The 23,565-nt window shown below is 43.9% G+C and overlaps 1 protein-coding gene across 2 annotated transcripts; it reads left to right on the top strand.

Annotated features, from left to right (window-relative positions):
* Positions 1-10,496: 10,496 nt before the first annotated feature.
* Positions 10,497-22,544, top strand: IFNGR2 (interferon gamma receptor 2). Of its 2 annotated transcripts, none has more exons than XM_040545330.1 (7): positions 10,497-10,707; positions 14,296-14,422; positions 14,867-15,042; positions 16,853-16,998; positions 18,368-18,518; positions 19,562-19,716; positions 21,900-22,544. In XM_040545330.1, exons 1-7 carry the CDS (start codon positions 10,638-10,640, stop codon positions 22,071-22,073), a joined length of 999 nt encoding a protein of 332 aa, XP_040401264.1. In that variant the 5' UTR covers positions 10,497-10,637; the 3' UTR covers positions 22,074-22,544. The 2 variants fall into 2 exon arrangements, with proteins under 2 accessions (XP_040401264.1, XP_040401263.1); XM_040545329.1 differs by having other exon boundaries at positions 10,499-10,707; positions 18,365-18,518.
* Positions 22,545-23,565: the final 1,021 nt, after the last annotated feature.

Here is a 23,565-nt window from a genome sequence, read left to right on the forward strand (position 1 = left end):
CTGAAAAGCATAGAAGATGTTAGCAGTTTTGTATCTTTCCCCTATAGGACTGATGCTACCTCCATTTTTAAAAAGCATTTCAGTGGGAGGCTCAAAAAGATTTTTCTTACATCATCAGCTTCTCACTCAATAAGCTTGTGTGGTATATGTACATACGTACGTATGGTGGTCTAGCTGCCTTCACCCTGTGCATGTTTTCCACTAGCTAATCTTTCTGGAGTTAATTTCCCCTCTGAGTTTACAGGCGCTGCTCCTGTGAATGACACCCCAGAAAACTGCTAGGTTTTGTCCCCATAGCCCACTCTGCCAGACTGAAACCCTGTAGGTTTTTATTTTTTTAAACTTGTACTGGCATTAGTGTAGTAATTGCACAAATGGAATGCAATCTAAATTCTCCTTCAAGCACATATCTAGACGTAGATTCACACTGAGCAGCCTGCATATACATGCTGTACTGGCTAGATTATTCCTCACCCTGGTTGTCTTCTGTGTTTATGAAAGGAGTAGGTGCCCCTCCCTCTCAGTTCTTCTGAATTTCTTGGCTGAGTCATAGCAAACTTCCACTCCTGCCTTCCTAGCAAACTGTGTTGTTGGGGCTTTTTCTACTTTTTGTAAGGCCCTTGTTGACCTCCTAAAAACTTATTCACTTCTCTGGTAAGACCAGTTTTCCCTCATCCCCCGCTTTGTCTTCATACTGATTCTTCTGTGCTATATTGATTTAAAACCTTGGCTGCCTGTAGGCATGTTTCTGGTAGTGGAAGGGTCTCCTCTCCTGCAGAGCCACCACCATTACCTTTATTGCTTTGACAAGAAACACAGAGCACGTGTTGGTATTACCAGCCTTGCTCTTCAACTGAAGGCTGAGAGTGCAAGTGGTAGAAACTGGCCAGCAAGACTAAGGTTTCTGTGGTGCTCTTCCCAGCAAAGAGTACCACAGAATATCCTTCATCAGAAAAAAAAAATAAAAATATTCACATATCCCAGAAGCAGCCTGAGATCTCTGATAGTTCTCTCACCTTTACTCCATTATCTTTCTACCTACAGCGACTACAGGAGACAGTTATCAGGGATCTGGGTTGTGTTGATCTACACAGTGATTTCCTGCCTCCTCACACATTATCAAATGTTCTGGCAATGCTCCATGTATCTGTGTGTCAAAGGCCATAAAAGAATGCTATTGCCTATGCATAATCCAGTGCCCTTCCTCTAAGCATAGGATCGATCTCTTTACATAGCAGTGTGGTGGTTTTACTCAGACGGGCAGCCGACCTCCACCACAACCGCTCTCTCACTCCCCCTCCTCAAAGAGGAATGGGGAGAAAATACGATGGAAAGGGCTCAAGGGTTGAGATAAGGACGAGGCGATCGCACAGTAATTATCGTGACGGGCAAAACAGACTCAGCATAGGGAGACAGTAAGATTTATTGCTTATTACTAACAAGCTAGAGAAGTGAGAAACAAAGGAAAGAAACCAAAAGCACCTTTCCCCCTATCCACCCTCTTCCACCTCCTCCCCCCGAGTGGCGCAGGGGAACAGGGAATGGGGGTTATGGTCAGTCTATAGCGCTGCTTCTCTGCTGCTCCTTCTCGGTCACTCTCGTCCCCTGTGCTGTGGGGTCCCTCCCACGGGATGCAGTCCTTGCTGAACTGATCCGGCGGGGGCTGCCCACAGGCAGCAGCTCTTCAAGAACTGCTCCAGATATGGGTCTGTACCACGGGGTCCATCCCTCAGGAGCAAACTGCTCCAACCTGGATCCCCCACGGGCGGCAGTTCCCCCCAGACCCCCTGCTCCTGCGTGGGCTCCTCTCCACGGGCTGCAGCTCCGGCCCGGGGCCTGCGCCTGCGGGGGCTCTCCATGGGCGGCAGCCTCCTCCAGGCCACATCCACCTGCTCCAGCGGGGGCTCCTCCATGGGCTGCAGCGTGGAGATCTGCTCCATGTGGGACCCATGGGCTGCAGGGGGACAGCCTGCTCCACCGGGGGCCCCTCCACAGGCCGCAGGGGACTTCTGCTCCGGCGCCTGGAGCACCTCTCCCCCTCCTTCTTCACTGATCTTGGCACCTGCAAGGCTGTTCCTCACTCCTCTCACTCTCCCAGCTGCTGTGTGGTGCAGTGTTGTTTTTTCCCCCCTGTCTTAAATATGCTCTCACAGAGGCACAAAACAACATCGCTTATTGGCTCAGCTCTGGTCAGCGGTGGAACCCTTACCAAACATGGGGCAGCTTCTAGATCCTTCTCACAAAAGCCACCCCTATGGCCCACTGCTACCAAAACCTTGCCACGTAAACCCACTACAAGCAGAAAAGCTATACAAAATCTAAATCAGATGCAAGAGGTCTGGATGCATCTTTGGCAGAAATTTGGGTTCCCCCAGTGCCTTCAATTTGCCTTCTGGGTCAATTGCCATATCAGCTCTCCTTCAGAGGTGTTCTTGGCAACAAATTTTTGTTTTTAAGTGCTGAGGGTTTACAGTTTGTAGAAAATAAATATATATATATATATCTTGCACTTGGAAAGAAGTGTTTTGTTCAACCAAGGTTTTCCCAGAAAACTTTTAAGATCTTGAATATACCTCTAGGAGGAAAACCATTTTCTGTCCGTACTATGTGTTTTCTTATTTGCAAAAACTTTCTCATACCGAGGTTTCTGAGATTTAAGCAGAGCTTTTGTTAATGCATCAAAAAAATTCAGCTGTATTGCATGGCAACCCTCAACTCCAGAGAACTTTTGGGAGTAACCTAAAGGACACAAATCAATATAGTTTTCCTGGCTTTAGTCGCCTGCTCCTCTCTAGAGTCCCCAAAGTTACCATCCCCAAAGGCTATTGCAGTAAATATCTAATCACACTTGGCAGACTAAAACATTGGATAAACAGGTAGTTAGTTACTGTGTCTAAAACTAACTTAAAGTATTACCATTTCTAAACATATCTTGCCTATTTCTTTTTCAGGGACCTTACTCAATGTCCCAGTGGAGGAGATTTTTCACAAGTACTATTGCTCGGTCTGACAGTGACCAATTCAGCTCCATTCACCTTCAGAGAAAGAGGTATCACAGTCACTGCTTCCTGGTTATTTCCTGAAACAGAGGCTTGAGGCTTCCTTTAGATTTCAGGGACCAAAGTGGTTTTATCCACATATTTTGAAATTGTTATTCCAGCATCCATAATGTCCCTTTCAGTAAAGGGATTGATTCACATCTCTCAGCCTGCAGGCTGTGTATTTTGACGTCACATTTAAGTGTTGTATCAGAAGAACCTTTGCTTTATAGCGGTCCCGAACCGTTCCTAACTCAGATTCGATTCCCTCTCTTTGTTTTTCCATGAATGCACAGAGTCTTTAGTAAAACTGGGATCACAGTAAGTGCTCAGTGCAGGCAAAAGGGGAAGAGCTGAATGGGATGACCGGCTCACAAGATTCCACACCTCAGAATATGATAAACTCAGTGTTATCCCGAAAGTCCTGGACTTTGTTGCACTCTACTACCACTCCTCAGTGTGCCAGCTATAGAGCTGCCTTGTCTCTTTGGGAATATGCCCTGAGAGGCTGAGGCTTGAACTCTCTGTACTTTAGAAGACTTTCATGTTCCCACATGTCTGCCAGCCCCCATAAGGTCCACATCATTTTGGTACTGAGATCTCATAAGGCTCTCCAAGTGAAAAACTGTGTCTCTGTCTTTGCTTCCAGATCTTCTGTCAAGATGCTAAACCAAATTCTTTGCTTGCATCTTAGTTTGTACCTCAACTTGGATGCAGGAAAGCTCTGAGAAACACAATCGTTCAATTCTCATTTTTCAGAAAAACCTACAAAGCAAAACAGTTGATGCCCACAGACTGAGGTTCAGTTATATCCCTATCTCCTATCTTTGTTTCTTTTCCCTGAACTTTGTGTTGCATTTTGGAATCTGGAAAAGCTCTCATTTTTCTGTAAGAAGTAATCATAAAGTCCTTTGGCAGCTTCTTTTACTTTTCATTGTCTACTCTGTTTAGCTCTGTTCAACTACGAGTGTTTTGTTTTATCTTGTTTTGCTACGCCTTCCTAGACTCTTCCTGTGAACTTCCTGTCACTTTCTCAACAGGATTTAAGCATGGGTTGCATTTTCGCTGCACTCTAAGCCTACCTTCCTGCTGGCTGTCACAGTTCTCTGGAATGTAGTTTCACCCTTTCTCTTGTGCCAGAGCTACTTTTGTCAGAGACCTCATGCCTCAGCAAACTGGCAGGAAAAAATAAAAAATAAACTGACAAAAGGAGATAGCTTCCCGTTGCATAATACAAGGCCAAAGATGACCAAAATCCTATAAGGAAAGAGAAACAATGCAATGGAAGTCAGCAGGCTTAGGGCTTTAATTATCCTGCAAGAGGAAATATTTTGAGCAGCTTGTTTCCACCTTTATATATTTATGATATTTTCTTTCCTGGTAACAGTTAATTCTGTTATTTGGGTGGGAGACAGCCAGGAAACATTCATTTTCTTCCTTTCTTTTTTTTTTTTTTTTCCCTTAGAACAAATTATTTGAGATCAAATTTCAAATGAATCTTAAGGTGGTGCCAGAACATAATCATCCAGATTGAGTGAATCCATATGTTTTCTTCTGAATGGCTAAAAACGTGAAAGCTCTCCTTTTGATCCCCCTCTCACTTTAGGCATGCTTTGTCATAGCATCAAGACAAGGTGCACTTGACCCTCCTAGTCTGTGCCCAAAGTAGGATGCCTCAGCGGAAAGCTGCTTAAAACAAAAGTTTTGAGGGAGCCAAGGCATAGCCCTAAAGTCTAATTAGGATTTTGTTCATCAAGAGCCCGAGAGGTGTTGGCAACATTCATTCAAAACAGGTGCCTCTTTACAGTGCAACAGCCCGGCAGCTGGCCTGGCTTTTCTTCAGGTGGGAAGCCAGGGATCCTCCCCCAGTCACTTTAACATGGGCACTGCCTGGACTTACCCACAAAGTGGTTGCTTATGTTAGGTGTCAGCTCAAAGAAGAAAGGGAAACTATTTACACCCTGCTGTTGTGGGATGCTCATGTTTACCAGAGGTGCTTTTAAAGTCATTTCCCAGTGCCTTCCACTACCTGAAATAACACTTAATATTTGATCAGCTAATGTTCCTCAAGTCCCCTTTTCAAATAAGAATGACCTAGAGAATTTATCTGTTTTAACCTCCTACCCCTCACCCTTGGAAATTCCCACACCAAACTCTGTATCTTCCAAGAAATGCTGTAGTTAAATGTCAGTATTTGAGGAAGTTGTCTTTTGTCCTCCTGCCACCGTGACCTCTTTGTTAGTGCAACTATTTAGCGTCCACAACACATCCAAGCATCTTAAATTAATGTTCGCTTTTCAGATATAAAGACGTGCTGTGTCTTAGAAATAACATTCTGGTAGACAAGCTTATCCATAGCGTGCGTTTATCTGTCTGTACAATCACGTCTCTGTTTTTGCTGGTTATGAAAGCTGCTTGAAGTAAGCATGCCATCACTGATTATACTTCCTCTCTGTTTCTAGGAGACTTTAGTTCATCAGACAGTTACTGTAAATGAATCACTAAAACTTTTTTTTTTTTAATTTAAACACTGCAGCATCCTGAAATACACATGCCAGAATGGGCTCAAATATATTATGTTGTAGGAAAGTCTATTCTAGTTGCTCCATTTACCAGTAGATATCCTAAATAATGGTCTAATTCAGAAAATGCAAACCAGATCAAGGGCGGGAGGTGTTTCTGCCTTTCTTCCTGATCTCTTCTTCTTCCTTTGCACAGGCACAAACAGTATAATCTGAGCCTCATACACATCCAACTTACTGCTATGCCTGTGAAAGGGAGAAAACAACCTGCAGAGAGCTTAGCAGGGCCAAGCTCCCACTGTAATACATCTTATTAAGTACTAAACAGACAAAAATGTTTCCTACCTTTTGCCTGATAGTGAATGTTAACTAAAAACACTTCTGTGTGCTATAAAAATCAAAACACAAAGTATGACAGAGTCAACTTTCCAATGAAAACTCAAGAACTGGCTAAAATACAACTGAGGAACTCAAGAACTGGCTTTTCTTGTGTGATATAACTGCCTTAGATCTATTTTTCACTTTAAATTATCTCAGAAGAGCTTAGGGAAATGTACTGAGCAAGCTAATGAGCTTCAATGATCTTTAGGCCTCATTACACATGGGTCAGGCATTTCTGATTGCATACTGCTGTGGGAATTCCCTCCAGTCAGAGGCAGGTCCTTTCTTAATGGTGGTATTGAGCTAACAAATTCCCAAACTAGCATGTAACTATCTTACTGACAGAATGGCTGATTTCTGAGAGATGGTGAAGAATATCAAGCTCAGAAAAGAGTTGCAGAGGCTACTTAAGTTGCTGGCTTTGGAAACCTGTGCTCGTGTGCATGCCTCATCATGGTCCTTATCTCGACCCTACTTCTAAAGTCACCAGAACACCAAGTTTGCATGGTCAAATGCAAACCCAAGTATTTCTAAGACTTGCTGAGGTCTGAGCAGGGTCCAGGCACTGCTCGTAGCTGTGGGTGTTCACATCTTCTTGTGGGGTGAAGACTGCTGTACCCAGGATTTCCTTCTGAGAGCAGGAATCACTGCAAAAAAGCTGTTGGGAGAGCAGACCAGATACAGGTGCTAAAGAACAACCGATAGGGAAGAGAAGTGTCACATGAGGGGCCAAGACTTAGGTGGCTGCATCAAGGGACAAGAGAGAGAGAATAAAAGATGTTTATCAACTTCACAGCATCACCCCAAATCACCTCTTTCCATGCATTTTTGAATAGATACAATGCTCATTTGCTCTCTCAGACACTCAAAGACGGAAGGGAGGGGTGAATATCAACAGAATGGGATGTCTGAATATCCCATCACACCCAACAAAAATGCAATAAAATCATTATCCCCAATATCAAGATATTAAGAGTATTTTTTTAATCTTGTGATTTGTTTTTAACTTTTGAAGTTGGCCATATTTGATGGCAACACCTGTGCCTTTGCAGGTTGGGAATAAGAGCATGAGGTGATAGAGCCGGATGCCTTTAGCCATTTGTTGTGCAATGAAGGTTCCTGTCACCAAACCCTTGTGAACAGAAAGGAGCTGCAGAAGGCTGAGTCTGTCAGATGCTGGGGACAATATTTTTGTTACTCCCACTGGGAGCTGAACTTCTAAAAGAACCGAGATTTTTTCTGAACTGGAAATGCACATTTAAATGCTTAAATAACCTTAGGACCCAGATGGCAGATGAGAGGCCAGATCATTCCAGCTTTCTCCCACAAGTAAGTAGAGCTCCCACAGCAAATTTTGCAGGCTGAGGCTTTGAGACTTTGCATCCAAACAGACCACCATCCAGCATGGTTCTCCTACAAGATTTATATATATATTTACGTCAGGACAAAGTCAAACAATTACATTTCCCTTCCAGGAAGGGGTTTAAAAATACTTTAAAATTTCTTCTTCTGCCTGGTTTTCTGACTGAGTCAGCCCTGGTTGTTTGCATTATGTGCCTAGAAGAGGGTGAACGAAGGGATACAGAGAAGGTGGCTGATTTTCCTCTTATATTCCTTTGGTCTCAAAACTGTCCACCTACTACTACTCACTATCTGATGCATGAGGAGTCCCTGGATCTTAGAATCAATGCATTTCATCTCTGTATCTCAAATGTAAAAGAGAAATGTGTTACTTTTTGAGAAATTTCTTATCATTTGTGGATTCAATTTTTTTCAAGATTCTGTGCTGGTAATTTAGCTGCAGGAAAGTAATTGCCTTGATATTGCTTAGCTATCTTCATTGGTGCATTGGTTTCAGCTTCACAAGGGTGGACCCAAACATCCATGCATAATAACCAGCAAGACTGGGATTTTAGGGTAGAAAATTGCTTGCATAGGTGAGATATACCCCGAAGTACTTATTATAAGTACTTATTATGTCAATTTATTGCCATTATGTGCCATAATTAATCTTTTTTTGCTACATATAAGACTTCTCAGTGATTTTTTTCTTTTAAGAGCTTGTAACTGGCAGGGATATATTGGAGCTATTTCTCTGCTCGAGTGTATTTCCTTCTACCTCTACTTGCTGCCTTCAGTTTCTCATGGTGGTAGGTTTGTTGAGGAAAGGAGGCCAGCGAGAAAAATGAATTTATACCTTTCTTTCTGATTTGGCACTAACTTTGCTTTTTGCTCTCTAAACTCAAAGAAAAGAAAGCAACATACATAATTATCTCTGAACTCTTGTAAGTTCTACAGATTTCTTGGGTTTATTCTCTCTTTTTTTTTTCCCCCTCCTGCAGCTCATTGAAAAGATCAGACATTGCATTGATTCAAATACTCTCTTTTCTCCATCTTCATTAAATCACTGTTTCTTCTCAATTCACTCCTCTCTCTGTTCAGCTCTACTTAAGCTACCACTGTTGGTGAAAACCATCTGTTTCCTTAACCTTTTTTTCATGAAACGCAACCAGTCATCTTGATGCCTCTCCTAACAGCCATTTAGACTGTAAGAGAGTAATTTCCTTGGGCTTTGACTTAAAAGGAAGTTCAAGGTAGCAGAAAGATCAGCTGGAACAAAGTCCAAATCTTGTAAAGTTGCCTGTCTGGTTTGGCAAAGGGAAAACACACACTTGGTTATGGGATTCCTCCAACAGTTACAGTAAATACAGGTCTTTCAGTGCAAGGGTGGAGGGAAACCCCACAATTCACATTTTAAAGTGCTTTTCAATATACGTGACCTTCCTCTCTGAATCAAAATTTCTTTAATGCATGAACTAGAGATGCCACCAAAATTACCGTGCCTTCTGGACATGTTCTGCCCAGCCATTTTGCTCTTTAGGTTTCGGAGTCACAAGCGGCCAATGGCTTTCTCAGCTACCCACTTGGCTCCACGCGCCCAGAAACGCACCATGAGTCACGCTAACGCTGCGTGACCAAAATTCCTTCGCTGGCTTCAGACATTATTAATAAAGGATCTGCTTCTTTGTACAGGCTGGTCACTGGGGAAATCCCAAAAGTGAAGCTTGTGGAGCAGAGGGTTTCAGTAGAACAGCAGCACTCAACTGAGAGGTGAGTCACTCTTCCCAGAAGGGTTCAAAAGCAGGTCAGGCATGTTCAGAAAAGGGCTTTTGGCTTTTTTTTTTCTCCCCCTTTTCCCCTCCCCTTCTGTTTATGCTTGTGTCTAGCCATTAGCATTCCTGTCAGTGTTAAAAGCCTTCAGCTGAGATTCTGGCCCTTTTTACAACTGTACCATGAAAGAGCAGGACCTTTGCACCAAAAACTTGCACTATGAGCAGGCCATACATGGGGAAGGGAAAGGCAGGAATCTTTTTTGATCAAGGAAGAACTGAAATGCGAAGAATGAAGTGATTCATCCAAGGTTACTTGGAAACCAAAGCTGTTGAAACCAAAGCTGCTCAGCCTTATCTAGTGCTTTGCTGCTCTTGCCTGTTTACCTTTTGCTGGAAATAGGATGCCTGTGTCATCAACCTCGCTGCCTTTAGGCAGCCAAACGCCACTTTTATCAATACCTTCTGAGAACGAAGGAAGTTTCAAGCACCCTACCTCTGTGTGGTTTCCTTTGTTGGCAGTCCTGCTGGTCACAGTTCTCAACCTGGCACTAACAAAACATTTTTTTCCTCTTTGAAACGTGTAAAAGAGAGAGTATTGGCTTTGTTCAGGGGATGCAAGGAATGCTCCTCCACTTTATTGTGCTTTTAAACTGAAGTGCAGTGCTGAGAGTCTTGAAAACAATGAATCCCTGCCTACCTGATGAATTATTTACAAATAATAATTGTCCTCCTGCTATCACCGTTCTGGTTTTTGAGTCACGACACTGTAATCAATAACATTGGCTAAAGGCGTGCGGTTAGACTTAACCACGTGTCGGTGTTTATGCCAGAAAGAGACGGAGAAAGCTGAGGAACTTTAACCACTTCGTGCGAGATTTTCTCACGTCAACCGCACGCCGCAGGCACGCAGGGCTGCGCGCTTCTGAGGGCGCCCGTACTGCATGTGGTCGGGGCTGCAAGCCGCTGTGGACACGAGGGCGCTGGGGAAGGAGGGAGAAAGGGAGGGAAAGAAGAAAGGGAGGAAGGAGAGAAGAAAGGAAAGAAGGGAGGAAGGAAGGAAGGGAGAAAGGAAAGAGGGAAAGGAGGGAGGGAGGAAAGAAGGGAGGAAGGAAGGAAGGGGGAAAGGAGGGAGGGAGGAAAGAAGGGAGGAAGGAAGGAAAGGGGAAAGGAGGGAGGGAGGAAAGAAGGAAGGAAGGAGGAAAGAAGGAAGGGAAGGGGGAACGGAAGGGAGGATGGAAGGTAGGGAGGATGGAAGGAAGGGATGGAGGAAAGGAGTACAGAAAGGAAGCAACGATGAATGCACACCAGCCCGCAGGCCCCGCCAGCCCCACTTCCAGGCCGGGGCCGCCCCAGGCGGGGCCGCGGTCGGGACCCGCCTCGCCGGGGGCGGAGGAGGAGGAGCGGGGCCGGGGCGGCGGCTGCGGCCCGGCCCCCCCCGGTTCCCCCCCGGTTCCACCCCGGCAGCCAGCGGCGGGTGCGAGGCGGCCCCGCCAGGGTTGGCCGCGGCCGGCCCCGCTCCTCGGGGACCGCGCTGCCGCCAAGGGGCGAGCGGGGCCGGCGCGACGCCACTCCGGGGCCGGGCCATGCCGTGGCGGGCGCTGCTCCTCTCCTTCCTCCTTCTCCTCCTCGGCCTGGCCCGGGCTTCGGGCGAAGGTGCGTGCGGCTGGCTGCCTCCGGGCAGCGGGCTCCCGGCTCGGGGAGGGCGGCGGGGCGGTCGGGCAGGGGACCGGGCCGGGCCGGGAGGGGGCTCCGGAGGGAAGCCGGCCATGCCGCGGGGAGCGGCCCCGGCCCCGGCAGCGCCCCGCGGCTGTGGGTGCGGTGGGTGAGGCGGGACCCGGCCCGGAGCGGGTCTCGGGGTGGGCTTGGGGTGAGGGTTGGTGTAAACGCTGTGCCGTTTGGTGGAGGCGTGCGAGGCCTGTTAGCTGTGCTGCATGGCAGTGCTAGCTATCGGGGACCCTAAGAGCCCTATTTGAGACCCTAAGTATCGGGATGCTGTTCGGGTCGTGTATCGGGAGTCCTGTTTGGCTCAGCCAACATAGCAGGCTTTTCCTGGCCAAGTAGAGCCTGAGCTATAGCTCAAGAGCCAGCACGCTTCTGCCTTCGGTACGTATCCCCGCAAGCATGCAAGAGCGGCTGTGGCACGTCTGGCCAACATGTGTGTGCTGGGGGGTCATTGCTCCGCTACCCAGGCGCCTCCATGCCTGCTCCTGCTCTCCCCTGTTTGCCGAGGCACAGACAGTTTTGCAGGGAGCTGCTGTGGTGTTTGACCAGCACAGGGCCTCCTCCCCATCCCGCTGTGGTGTGTGGAGAAGGGAAAGGCTGTGCCTTAAAATCTGACCAGAAGCAATGGCCAGCTGCTGTCACGCATCCCCATTTGGCCACATGCTTCTGTTAGTCAACTTTTACAGGCTTTGGTGCCTGTCTGGCAGCATGAGAAGCCAGTTCAGTAAGCTACAACAGCCAAAGTCCAGCAGAAAAAAAAAAAAAAAAAAAAAAAGGCCTACTTCCTTCTTTGCCAAAATGATGTGTCCCAAGGCTGATGCAGGGGAAGGGTTCAGAAGTCACTCGGGAGCAGGAACAGAGGCTGTGAAACCAGCAGCTAGGCCAGGCTGGCCTGGTTTCACTCACCGTAACTTGTGGCTTCACACTCAGCTATGTGAAAGCTTTGACTTGCGGCTTGAAGAGTCAAGAAGCATCGGTATCAGGAGGAAAGAGTCTGAGGCTTGCTTGGCAGGTGCTTTAAAAGAAGCTGCTCTGTGAGATCACCTGTGAGACAGGGAGGAGGACAGGGCACTTCTGCCCTTCTCTGGATAAGGTGGTTTGTGTTTGGGGCGTGTTTCTAGGATGCTTGCATACGTAGGTGCTTTGTTCTGAAGCGTGTGCTCTGTTACCTTGGTAGTACGAACTAGTGATCCTTAAGGAGTTCAGGAATTTAAGTAACTTGCCAAGTTGATATAGCAAATTGAAATGCGAATGTGGTCCCTTGGCATGCTACAGAACCAGTTCCTCAGTGCAGCAGTAAGTGCTTGGTGGCACATGGCAGCTGATGTTCAACTACAAAGCCATAGATTTGTTTCTTTTTTCCAGTATTCTTGAAGCTGGCAGGGGAAATGATCCATTTCTGAGTGCTAATATAAGGCAAGGTAATGAGTGTGCAGTCCTGATAGCAGAGAAAATGAACCAGCTGCCCTCATCCTTCATTACTCTATCTTTTTTTTTTTTAAGAGGGAGAGAAAAATTCTAATGCTTGTGTTTTGATCTGGCAACCTTCTTGAATTTTGTAAAACTAGCTTGCATCGGATGTCTGACAGTGCAGATTACTGATGGTGTGAGATACCTTGCCACATGCCAGACCAGCAATGAGATAGCAAGACAGAATCTCTATGACTAGAAAGTGAAAACTTTTCTTGAATGAAAGTTTCCAAGTAGCTTTTAAAATACATGAGGGATTAATAGCTTATGTAGCATTTCTAACTGTAACTTTAAAGAATCTCAAGCTTACAAAGCTGAATGGTGCCTCTGCAATGTCATGTAATGTGTGTTTACCTAAGAGCACTACACGAAAGCTGAGGCTAAGAAACTAGTAAAATACCCAATTAAAACTTTGAGAGCATAACCTTTTTTTTCCTATTTGGGACTTGGGGCTTAATGCACAACTTTATGAAGATTTGTGTGGTTTCTGTCCTGTGCGTGAAGGATGTTAAGATGCTGGCGTTATGCCTCTTCTGAAAGGTAGCATTGTCGGCAGCAGTGACAAAATCAGATGTGGAAATAAAAATTAAAATCTATTCCAGTATTCCCACAGAAGGCTGGGCCAGAATTTACCATGAGTGCTTGATCTTCAGGTCTTATTTATGTATAAATAAACAAACTGTATCTTAGGAGAATACTGTCTTGAGAACAACAACAACAAAAGGAAACCTTACCACAGGGGCTGTCGTGTCATGTCATGGCCGTCTTTGAGCTTTGGACCTGTATGCCCAACGCGCCTCATGGAGTAAGTGATCACTACGTGAACCAGCCAGGCGTGGAAGGAGAGCCTTTTTCCCTCCAGGAAAGGCAGGCCGTGAAGGTGCTCGTCTCCCTCCTGAGGTGTTTCAGGACTGCCCGCCGAAAGCCCCGAGCACCTGGGCTGGTGGCAGGGGGCTGGCTGCAGACCCCACGTGCCCCTTCCCACCTGAGCCACAGCAGTTCTGTGATTCACGGTGTGAGGTTTTTCTGGTTGTAAAAGACGCCTGCTAACGGCGTTTTCGTCTCTTCCTCAGCTCAGCCTACTTGCTGGTTAATCTTGGCCTCTTTTGGCTATCCCAGCTCCTTATCACCACCCTCCTTGCCTTTCAGTGGCTTTGCTTTGCAGGTACGCCAGCTATCGCCTCCCACCACTTGCCTTTTTTACAGGCCTGCCTCCAGGCCTGGCCTTTGACAGTGCCAAGCAGACAGCTGCTTCTCCGCCCTGCTTGGGGTGGCAGGGGGGTGCCCGCTCCCTGTACTGGAGGACAGCCATTTGCTTTCAACTTCTGTGTTCCTCATGAGCTGCCTGAGAGCACTTGAGGTCTTACATCAGTCCCCGGAGTGTGACCAAATTTGGCTGGATGTGTTCCTGCTAGTGGAAGGTGCACCTCTAACAGAGGCTTCTGTCCTTATCTGTGGTGTGACACCTGTTTCAAAACTGACAAAAAAACTGACGAAACTTAAGGCTCCCAAATAGAGTGGGTGCAACCCTAACCCCGTCTGTAGTTGTGAATATTTAAGTAGGGGAAGAAACTTTTTCTTCTTCCACTGGAAAAGTTTACTGGAAAGCTTCAGCGAAGCGACCTTGACATTTTCAAACAAGTTAGCAAGAGACAGATGATCCAGAAAAATGTGGTCTGAGTTGGTAACACAGTAGGATTGAGAGAGAACTGCAATAGTAACGACAAGTGATAAGCTATTGTGACGACAAGTGACTGTGGACCCGAAGTTATAGTTTCCAGGGGGAGTTGGGTAGGGTTAATTCTTTTGTATTGGACTTGATACTTTCTGTGCTGTATTCTGTATGGAATAAATCAGTAAGTTGCAATTCAGTGCTTTGTGGATAGCAGGGACTTAAATGTACTAGTGCACTTAGAAATTGAATGAGAAGTGGTTTTGCCTGCAAATCAGCTAAAATGTAACATGCGGTGATGGAACTCAGAGACTAAATGTTAGTTACTGTGTACTTGAATGTTTCAATAATTACTTTTGTTTCTTTTCTTGTTTTAGAATCTTCTCCACGTTTACCTGCACCGAAGGATGTGAAGGTTTATTCCTATAACTTCTGTAGCGCGCTGAGGTGGTCTCCTGTTAAAGTAGATAGAGGCGTGGTGTTATATACAGTCCATTTTAAAACGTAAGTAAATAGTTCTGAAAACCAACCAAAGTGATTTTGCTCTAATCCAGTAACACAAGTAGTTTTTAAAAAGTTGCTAAAAATGAATAAGCATAGGAATAAACGAATGAGTTGTTTATTACAGATGTTTTACGTATATCTGAAGGCATCTTCTGAAGTCTGAGGATCTCTTAGCCTCTGACATTTCCACTAAATTGAGTAAAGACTGAATACCTGAAGAGCACCCAGCAAAGTTGGTTTCCCATGTCATTCTCCCTCACTAATTTTAGTTCTTCTGATACTGAAGAGGTGCAGGTGCTGAAAGGGCTGTAGGATAAATGCTTGTGAAAGCAGTAGTTTCGTTACATATCCTTTTGTTACAAAAGTCTTCCAGGTAGGGGGGATTGTATTTTAGAGCTCTGCTAGTTGCACTGTTCTTTATTTATCCTTTGGTTTGTGTTGCAGAGCGGCCTTTAACCAGTGGGATGAGATAAACTGCACTCGTATCGCCCGGACTGAGTGCAGTTTCCCCCTGTCACTTAATGAGCGTCTCTGGACTTTTGTTTTGCGTGTGAGGTCTGAGCTGGGGCAAATGACTTCTGACTGGGTGGAATCGGATCCATTTGTGGCAGAGAGAGACAGTAAGTGTCATTTATGATTTCAATAGGTCTCTCAAAGGAGACTTGTGTCATCTGTTCTGGGATTTTTTTACTCTATTATGTACGAGAGCTAAGTGAGAGAACTGTAGGTGCTCAGTTAGCAAAGACTTCAGAGAATCTCAGTATATTACAAGGAATTTGATGCACATCAGTTCCTCTGCAGTGGTGTTAGCAGCGCATTCCTTCAGCAGATATTGAAAGAGAAACCTGTTACAGATGAGTTTCCTTGCATGGCCTTACAAGAGTTACGACCTATATTATGTTATAGAGTTTTCCATCTTCTTATTTTCTCACTCAGCACTGGCACATGCACACACGCACCCCCTTGATTTGTGGCAGTCTCGGTGCAAACTACCTGTTTCTGTTGAACAGATCTCTTTTCTAACAAACCTAAACTGCCATGGCTACAGTTCAGAAGGGTCAAGGGCACGCTTGAAATCCTATTAAATGTGTGAACAAGCATATCGTTGTTCTTTGTAAGAACAAAGTCCTTGCCTTGCTGTGATTGGTTTCAGGATTCGGAGAAGATAAATGTTGAGTTTAAAAAAGCCTCCAAAACATTAACGAAGCTGTGGAACAGTCTTTAGGTTGCATTTTCCCGTACGCTGTGATAGGTAATGGTGCTCCATACTGGGAAGAGTCTGATGCTTTCCCTGGTAATGAGAAGCAACGGGGGTGGGGAACTGCCTGAGTCCTGACCGAAGAGTACAGCTGATCGTTTGCGTAAGGGGAGGGTGGTATCTTTGGGGAGTTAGGAAGGCTAATGGGAATACAGGACAAAGGGGTGGCTTAGTGTGGGGAGATGTTTGTGTGTCGGGTCCTTGGGGGAGTAGGAGGGATGTTATCTGATCATTCGTGTGTGACCAGCCTTGGGATCAGTTCCCAGACACCAAGACTGGGGGCCGTTCTGTACCTTTACTGTTTGGATTAGTCCCGCTTGAGACAGCAGTAAAGGGAATTTGTGCGAACACGCACCAAGGCGTTTGCAGTTCTACAGAAACAGGAAGTAGAAGGAAACTGAAATGTCTGTACCAATATAAAGATCATGGAGGCCAATCTTCTCCAAAGTAACAGTGAACAGAGCAGGTTCTGATGTTTTTCGAGGTAAAACAAGCAATAATTTCACGCAAGGATTCATTTTCATTAATAGTTTCCCCTCTCTAGTGTGCAAGCAGCCAATTATTTTAATATATGCACAAGTGTTTTATTTTGAGATCATGGAGTGCTTTACAAACGCTGATAAACTTAACCAATGAAAGGCATCAAGATACAAAGGATAATGACTAGTGACCATATATAGTCTGTGATTGCACAAGTCTCTTGTCTTAGGAATGATAATGCTTTGTAAAGTGTTTTCATGATTTAGATCTCAGAGTACCTCAAAACTTCCAATCTGTTGACCCCTCCAAACAATGTGTTTTTAAAGAACATGGAATATGTGGTTTAACTGGCTATTTGAAGAAAAACAAACAAACAAACACCTGTATCATCATTAACTACAGGTAGATTCAGATTCATACTAGTGAATATTTACTTAATTTCCAGGGAAAGTGACCTAGAAAATTTATCATCTAATTTCACTTATGCTTTCAGGTATTTTCTACATTGCATTCGTAATACAAGATTTCTTAAACACATTAAGTAGATGAGAAAATGTTACCCTTCTTGAGGAAAAAGCTGCTGAAATCCGGTGTATTTGCTGAGTATAAGAGTATCTAGGTCAAGCTGGACATGCTATGATGAACTGTTCAGCATCCCAGAGGTTCACTGCTCTCTCTCTGTTTGTTTTCAGCTACCATAGGGCCCCCTGAAGTGAACAGCGTGACTGTAAGCTCTGACTCACTGCTCATTAGTGTCTCACCCCCTTTTGAATCCGAAGAAGGTACTCTCCAGTATCATGTGTCCTACTGGGAGAATGCAACGACTACTACTAAAGAAGTAAGAATTCCGTCTAATTTATTTTGTTCTTAATGCCTTTGTGGATACGAGATAAGTCAGCATCTCTTGGCAAAACAGCAGAAATGGAGGAAGAAACCAAATGTGGTTTGTTTTTTTTTCCTCTAATAGCAAAGGCCACCATTTGGTGGCTTGAAAATGAGTTGGTCTGGTCTTGGCACAAGCATTGCATGTGTTAACAAAACTTTCAGGAAACATCTGTGTTTTTTTTTTTCCTCCATATGAAATAAAGGTTAAATTGCACTGCTGTTCAAATAAGAGATCCACAAAGTGTCAAAGGTGGCTTAAAAATGGCATTTAGATTCCAAAGTTTACTTCGGCATTTTGGAAAAATCTAGAGTATACTTCCTCCTTTCCTGTGCTGGGCTTGCTTGTGCTGGTGGCTTCAGTATCAGGCTGCCTTGGCCTGGCATTGCCTGTCTTCCTAGGGCAGAGAAAGACAGATTTATTAGAAACGTGTTGGACACAGCTGGGGTGAGCTGTCCCTGTTCATACTGAGACTTAAGAGGGTTTGATGTATTTCATTGTGTGCCTGTGCTGCTGCCTTTTTTTTTCTTTTAAATAAAAATAAAAAAGGAAGAAGAATAAAAAAAAAGACATTCTTAAGTCTAATGCTTGAAAAGCAGAAGCAGAAAATATTTTTTTAAAACCTTGTGCATCAAAGGCCTTGCTAAATGTGAAACGCCTCCACTTCCTTCCTCCCTTGCACAAGCATGAATTTTTTCTGACACGTATAAAATACTTTCGTGTTTGATATTCAGATAAGATGTCACTCTTGTATGATAATTTAGGCTTCACTGAGGTCCTTATTCCAGCCCCTTGTAGGTTAAAAATTCACAAAAGAGCGGCCTTGTTAGGCTCAGGAGGTTTTGCGCTGTCCATCAGCTGTTTTTCTCGGCACTAGAAGGAGCTGAGATGGCTGAAGCTCTGCACTGAAGTGCACTTCTGCTAGCTTCCTCCAGTGCTGGAGACATTTCTCATGGCTTGCTTCTCCTTCCCCTTCCTATGTTACATTCACTGCTGGAGGTGTCACAGAAGCTGCGTGAAAGCATCCAGCGGTGTTTTGTGGATAAAGTGAGACTTCGCATCAGTTTCTGTGCCTTTGCTGTTCATACCCTTGTAGATGGTTTTACATGGTCAGGCTTCATTTCATTTAAAAATAATAAAATTTCAAACACAGGAAAGTAGGAAAGTTGAAATATATTTCACTCGTTCTCTTGAAATGTTAAGGAAAGATGAATTATGAAAAAAAATGTTTTTTGAATGATAAACTTAAATATGGGGAGGAGAATTGCATTGAAGGCCGATTTTTATAGTAACACCTATTTTTCTTTTGTCTTTTAAACAGGAGATGTTGGTGAATAATGCACTATTCAAAATTGAAAATCTAAAGCAAATGACACTTTATTGTTTTACAATTGAAATAGAATTGAAAATGCATTTATATGACCGGATCCCTGGACTGCAGAGAATCCCGGAGTGTTACAGAACTCCAATGAGTGGTATAAGTCTGTTTTCATTACTTTTCTTATATAATGGGGATGGCTGTAGGACGTGAGCCTTAGCTGGTGATACTTGGTCAGTAACGTACCTGTATTTGTCAGGTATGTTAAGAGAGCACCACTGATGGTAATTCACAGTTGTCATTAATGGCAAATTAATAAGGAATTTTTCAGTCACTAGTTGAGGGTCTTTGTTATACTCTTCCCCTTGTCCTTTTCTTTTATAAAAACCATTATGGGCATTATTTCCAGAAATATACATAAAAAGAAAACACAAATACTTGGTCATTAGAGGACGTTGTTGATGAAGAAGATAAGTGTTACTCATGCAAATCCTGACCCTCAGCCACTGCCTCCTGCAGGACAGGAACATCCCCCTCCTCTTTGACCATCTTTCTTTGACATTTTGACTTTTTTTTTTGTACAAAATATAAAAAAAGGCAAGGGAAAGAGGAGGCATCTGCAAGGTAACAGCATTTGTCCCTCTCTTGAATCCTTCTGCGTGACCTCCAACACCCAGACTTGGCAGAACTTCAGCGTCCTTTAAATGCACGGCTACATGTGTAGGTGAAACCTGCTCGTGCAGTTTCTGGTGCCCCGGAGGAGCTGTCCTCCCTCCCTCGCAGTATTGACCTACGGTACTTGATCACAAGCCCCCAGGCTGGATGTTGGAGGCCGTGGTGCTTCCCTGTTCAAAAGGAAAAGCCCCCGGGCGTTATAATGGTGCTCTACTGACAAACTGGGGCTGGAAGCAGGGCAGGCTGCGTTCCCTGCCCGCTAGAGGTGGTTCCCTCTCGGCGTTTGCCCTGCTGGCGTGACGTGTGGGAGCTTGCCTTGGGCTGCGTGGGTGAGGGGAGGAAGTTGGTGATTTCTGGAACCACAAAAGAAGCTAATAAGGTGTTTGGAGTGCATCCATAGCAGGGCTGCGACCTTAACCTGGGAAATCATAGCTTGATTGCCATGGGTAGTAAATTTCAGCTCGCTGTGTGTTGCTTTAGGTGTGATGTTGTACAAGTGAGAACCAACCTTGTATTCTTTTTCAGAGACAACCAGAGCTGCATATATTATAACAACATTTACGTTGGTCGGTCTTGTTTTAATTCTCATAATAATCGGTTTATTTTGTCTGTGGAGACACCACAAAACAATCAAGTATTTGTGTCAGCCACCTTTAAAAATCCCATCACACATTGAAGAGGTATGTGTAGACATTTTATTTTTCTTCCCCCTCGCTCCTTCCTGCAAAAGACAGTGATGATCTTGGAGCAAACATGAATGAAGCTAGTTGTTGCAGAACAGAAATAGATATGAGCAATTGCTGATTTAGTGTAAGCTGTTTGCTCTGGTGTGGTCTCCCACTTTATTCCTCTTCTACTCATCTGCATTATTTTCTTCTCTGTACTAAGATACAAATACTGCTATAATCCTATTACAAAACCGGAGTAAGGTTCTCTTCCTTGTCTACACCTTGTCCACCCTTTTCTTTGCTTACCTAATTCACCTCGCCTGAATCAGTTGCTCACTTTAGGCAAAAAGCTTTTGTGTGCTGTAGAACATGTGTAGGACCTAGATCCCTGATTAGAAATTAAATACAGAAAAGTGGACACTGATCACTTTAATAGCAAGGACCGACTTGAAGACTAAAGGCTGCCTGGGGAAGTGTTCGTGGCTTTTTTTTTTCCTGTAGTTTTATGCAGTACTCAGCTAAAAAATATCCCAGGACTTCTTTCTCATTGCAGCTCACGCATTTCTGTACTAAACAGGGTTGTTTCAGTCCTGGTCATCTTCCTCTTTTTTTAAATATGAAATACTTTTTTAAATCAAGAACTGTGCTTAAAGTTCTTGTTTAGTTTATGTTCTGTGTTTGTATTTGCTTGTTCTCTGAGGTGCATTTACTTGTGTGTATCTCTGTGCCACAGTAGTCCATTGTACAATGTTTGTTCTTTGATTGTGGAGCTGTTTTTCCAGATTTTTATAGAAAAATGGGTAAATGAATCTGGACTTGTGCAGAGCAAATCATTTTCTCTCTTCAAGCTATCTCAGCTCCCATTTGATGAGGGCTCTGTGAAGACAGCTATATTGCATATCACACAAAGCAAAGCTTTTTGCATAACAAGCAAGCAAATTCCTAAACGTTTATTTCTAAAAGGAATCAACCAGCCTGGGGCTTCTCCTCTTAAAACACTTTCCTTTAGTACAAAATACTAATTATTTTAGGGCGGTTTCATATGCACTCTTGTAGGCTTTCAGAAAAATCACATGCTTCTTTTACAGAAGTATCTGAGCTTTCAGCATCAGAGTTACAGGGAGCAGTTCTACCGCAGAAACTACTTTACATAGGAAGGCCAAGCTGAGGTTCTTTTATGTCTTGAATTTGTTAAAATGTATGTATTGGAGGTTCCCGTATAAAACATGTTTTTAATACATCTGAAAAAATAATCCTGTTGCTTATTATCCTTGCCATGATTACAGAGGAAGTGGTGTCCGAATTGAAACTAGGGTTAATTTTGTCCAATAACAGAGATAATTTGAGCTGCAGTCCTGTCTCAGCCAGATTATGGCATCTCCTACATTATGAAACAAGCTTTTGTGTAATGCTACATGCTATTTCAGTCTTTTGAGAATGTGAAGGTTATTTTTAATTTTTTTTTTTTTTACCAATGGCAGACTGCTGTCTCAGTACATGAGGTGGTAGGTGGCTCTACTTCCTCTCGAAACACAAGATCAATTTAGTAATAAGGAGAGTATATGGGGGTAACAAGAAACAAAGTATTTTCTCTGGACTCCATTTTTTTTTCTAATCTTCCTTTCTTTGATTAAAAATTACATATATTCATTGTAAAGCTGATGATTTACTTTTTGCTTTGACATCCCCTGTGCCGCCTTCCCTCCAAAATTAACTGCAAGAGAGAAATTACACTAGAGTTTTCTGATAACAATAAAAGGTGCAGATCTGACTTGCTTCACGCTGAACAGAGCAGAATCTTCTCTCTCATTTGCCCTGTCAGTGTTTCAGATGAGCCATTAGTTGGTAGGTTCCTGCAGTTGTCCCCAGCAGTGTAATTAAAAAAGATCTTTTCTTCTGTGCTTTGTTTTTAACTAGTAGGAGTTTGCTTGAACTGACAAGAATATTACCCAAAGATAAGTTTATCAAAAACTATGAAGTGTTTAAGTGTTTTAAGTGTTTTAAGGAAGTTTTAACTTCCTTCTTGTTCAACATAGCCTAAAGGAAATCCAGAATAAAATGTGCATTTAGCAGCTGTGTTTGAATCTGGTCTGCAACAACTTGCCTGTAGCTGATAGTACTTGCTCTGTCTCTGTAACTTCCAACATATCTGTTCTGTGGATAAATCTCTAAACTGTTGTTTCTGGCCTTTTCAGTATTTGAGAGACCCTGGCATGCCTCATTTAGAAGCGCTGGAGAATTACCATGAGGAAGCTCCGCACGATTCTTTATCTGTTTTGTGTTTTGAAGAAGGAAGCGAAGCGTATGATGACACTTTGGATGGTAACACTCGTTCACACAGCAGCTCCGGTGAATGTGAAGTAACTTAGGCATTCTCACTGGGGTACTGCTTGTTTCCAGTCATTGCAGAGGCTCCTGGGAGTGGTGCTGTGCAGCTCCATGCGGGACAGACAAGGAGCCCTAAACAACACGTGGCCATTGGCAAAGCCTGAGCAAGACTTTGCTTCCTGAGAATAATATGGAACCTGAGCCTTTTTAAAAATATTTTCTGCTGTGTTACAACAAACTCCTTTCTGCCAAAGAGACTGAAAACGTGGAAGCTGAAGGGAAGTGAACACTAAATTGCTTTCAAACAGATGGTTATGGCTGTGTCATCATTGCCCCCGCCCCCTTGAAGCAAAGTACTGAGAAATAATGGCACTTTAGGGTAGGGCCTAGTATAACCTGGAATGTGTTAGGGAGAGAGTAATTGCACCATGAATTACTTCTACTGGGGTTTTTGTTTTGTTGCCTTATTTGTGAAGTCTGTGTTGCCACTTAAAGTGTATTATATCCACCCCCCTATGCTTTCCTGAGTCATTTTAAATACAGGAAGTCTTCTGTGACTGCTGCTTCCCTCCAGGCAAAAAGAGCAGTCTAAAAGGAACCTTGACTGTACTTTACCATCTTTATCATCAACCTGAGCAAAGAACTGCTATGAGAAAGGCAAGGGATGATAGTTCACTCCTCACCCTGGGATCTGTGCCTTAACGTTCCTGGGAAGCATTAATCATTTCCTGCTGTGAGCCCTTCACACCCTTCACAGGGAAACAAGCTTTAAAATACACCTTTCTCAGCATCTATATAAAAGCATCAATAACGATTAGACACTAAAAAAATATCTTGTTGATGAGCAGACCAGTCCTGCGAATCACGTGGTGACTGGGGGTTCTGTTTTGAGGCCCTCAAAGCAGAAGCAAGACCACAAATTAAGCCATGCATAATAATCCTGTGGGGGGGGGGGGGGGGGGTCTAGAAGGTGCCTAAGTTAACCACTTCTATACTAAAAAAGATTGGTTTTATCCCACAAAAGATGTTTGACTTTCTACTACAACTTGTTTTTAGAAAAATGAAATAAAATAAATTTGCTTGGTTGTTTGCAAGTGACTTCCGCAGGATACTTATAGCTGTTAATGGAGCCAGTCACTGCCACAGCTGTAGGTATCAGGGCTGCTGCTGTCCCACCCCTTCTGGGAACACACAAGACTGGTGTCAAAAGTCAGTAACAGTTTGCAGAAGCTTCCTCAGTCTGGTTCCTGGAAGAGCTACACTAACGCAGTGTGATTAGACACCGTGCCAAGACAAGGGGATTATCTGAAGGCTTAGCTTCAAGTCTGGTAAGAACACACAAAGACTCACAGGCTCCCCAAAGGAACAACCTATGTGCATAAAGCAGGACATAAATAAGAAGGCAATTAAAGCATCTTATGTGAATATTTGGTAATACAAAATACAACTTGCTGAATAAGCTTTACTACACAGACTGTGTACTAAACTTTTGTTAGAGATGGTTATTTAGTATTTCTTACAGAAATAGGCCAA

Source organism: Cygnus olor, chromosome 1 (assembly GCF_009769625.2).
Source record: "Cygnus olor isolate bCygOlo1 chromosome 1, bCygOlo1.pri.v2, whole genome shotgun sequence".
Lineage (NCBI taxonomy): Eukaryota > Metazoa > Chordata > Aves > Anseriformes > Anatidae > Cygnus > Cygnus olor.

Bases quoted from the DNA above. Each gene is read 5' to 3' on its own strand.
- IFNGR2 (XM_040545329.1), top strand. From the start codon at position 10,638: ATGCCGTGGCGGGCGCTGCTCCTCTCCTTCCTCCTTCTCCTCCTCGGC. The intron at 14,423-14,866 runs GTAAGTAAATAG...TTTGTGTTGCAG, and splicing joins TATACAGTCCATTTTAAAAC to AGCGGCCTTTAACCAGTGGG. The intron at 16,999-18,364 runs GTAAGAATTCCG...TCTTTTAAACAG, and splicing joins CAACGACTACTACTAAAGAA to GAGATGTTGGTGAATAATGC.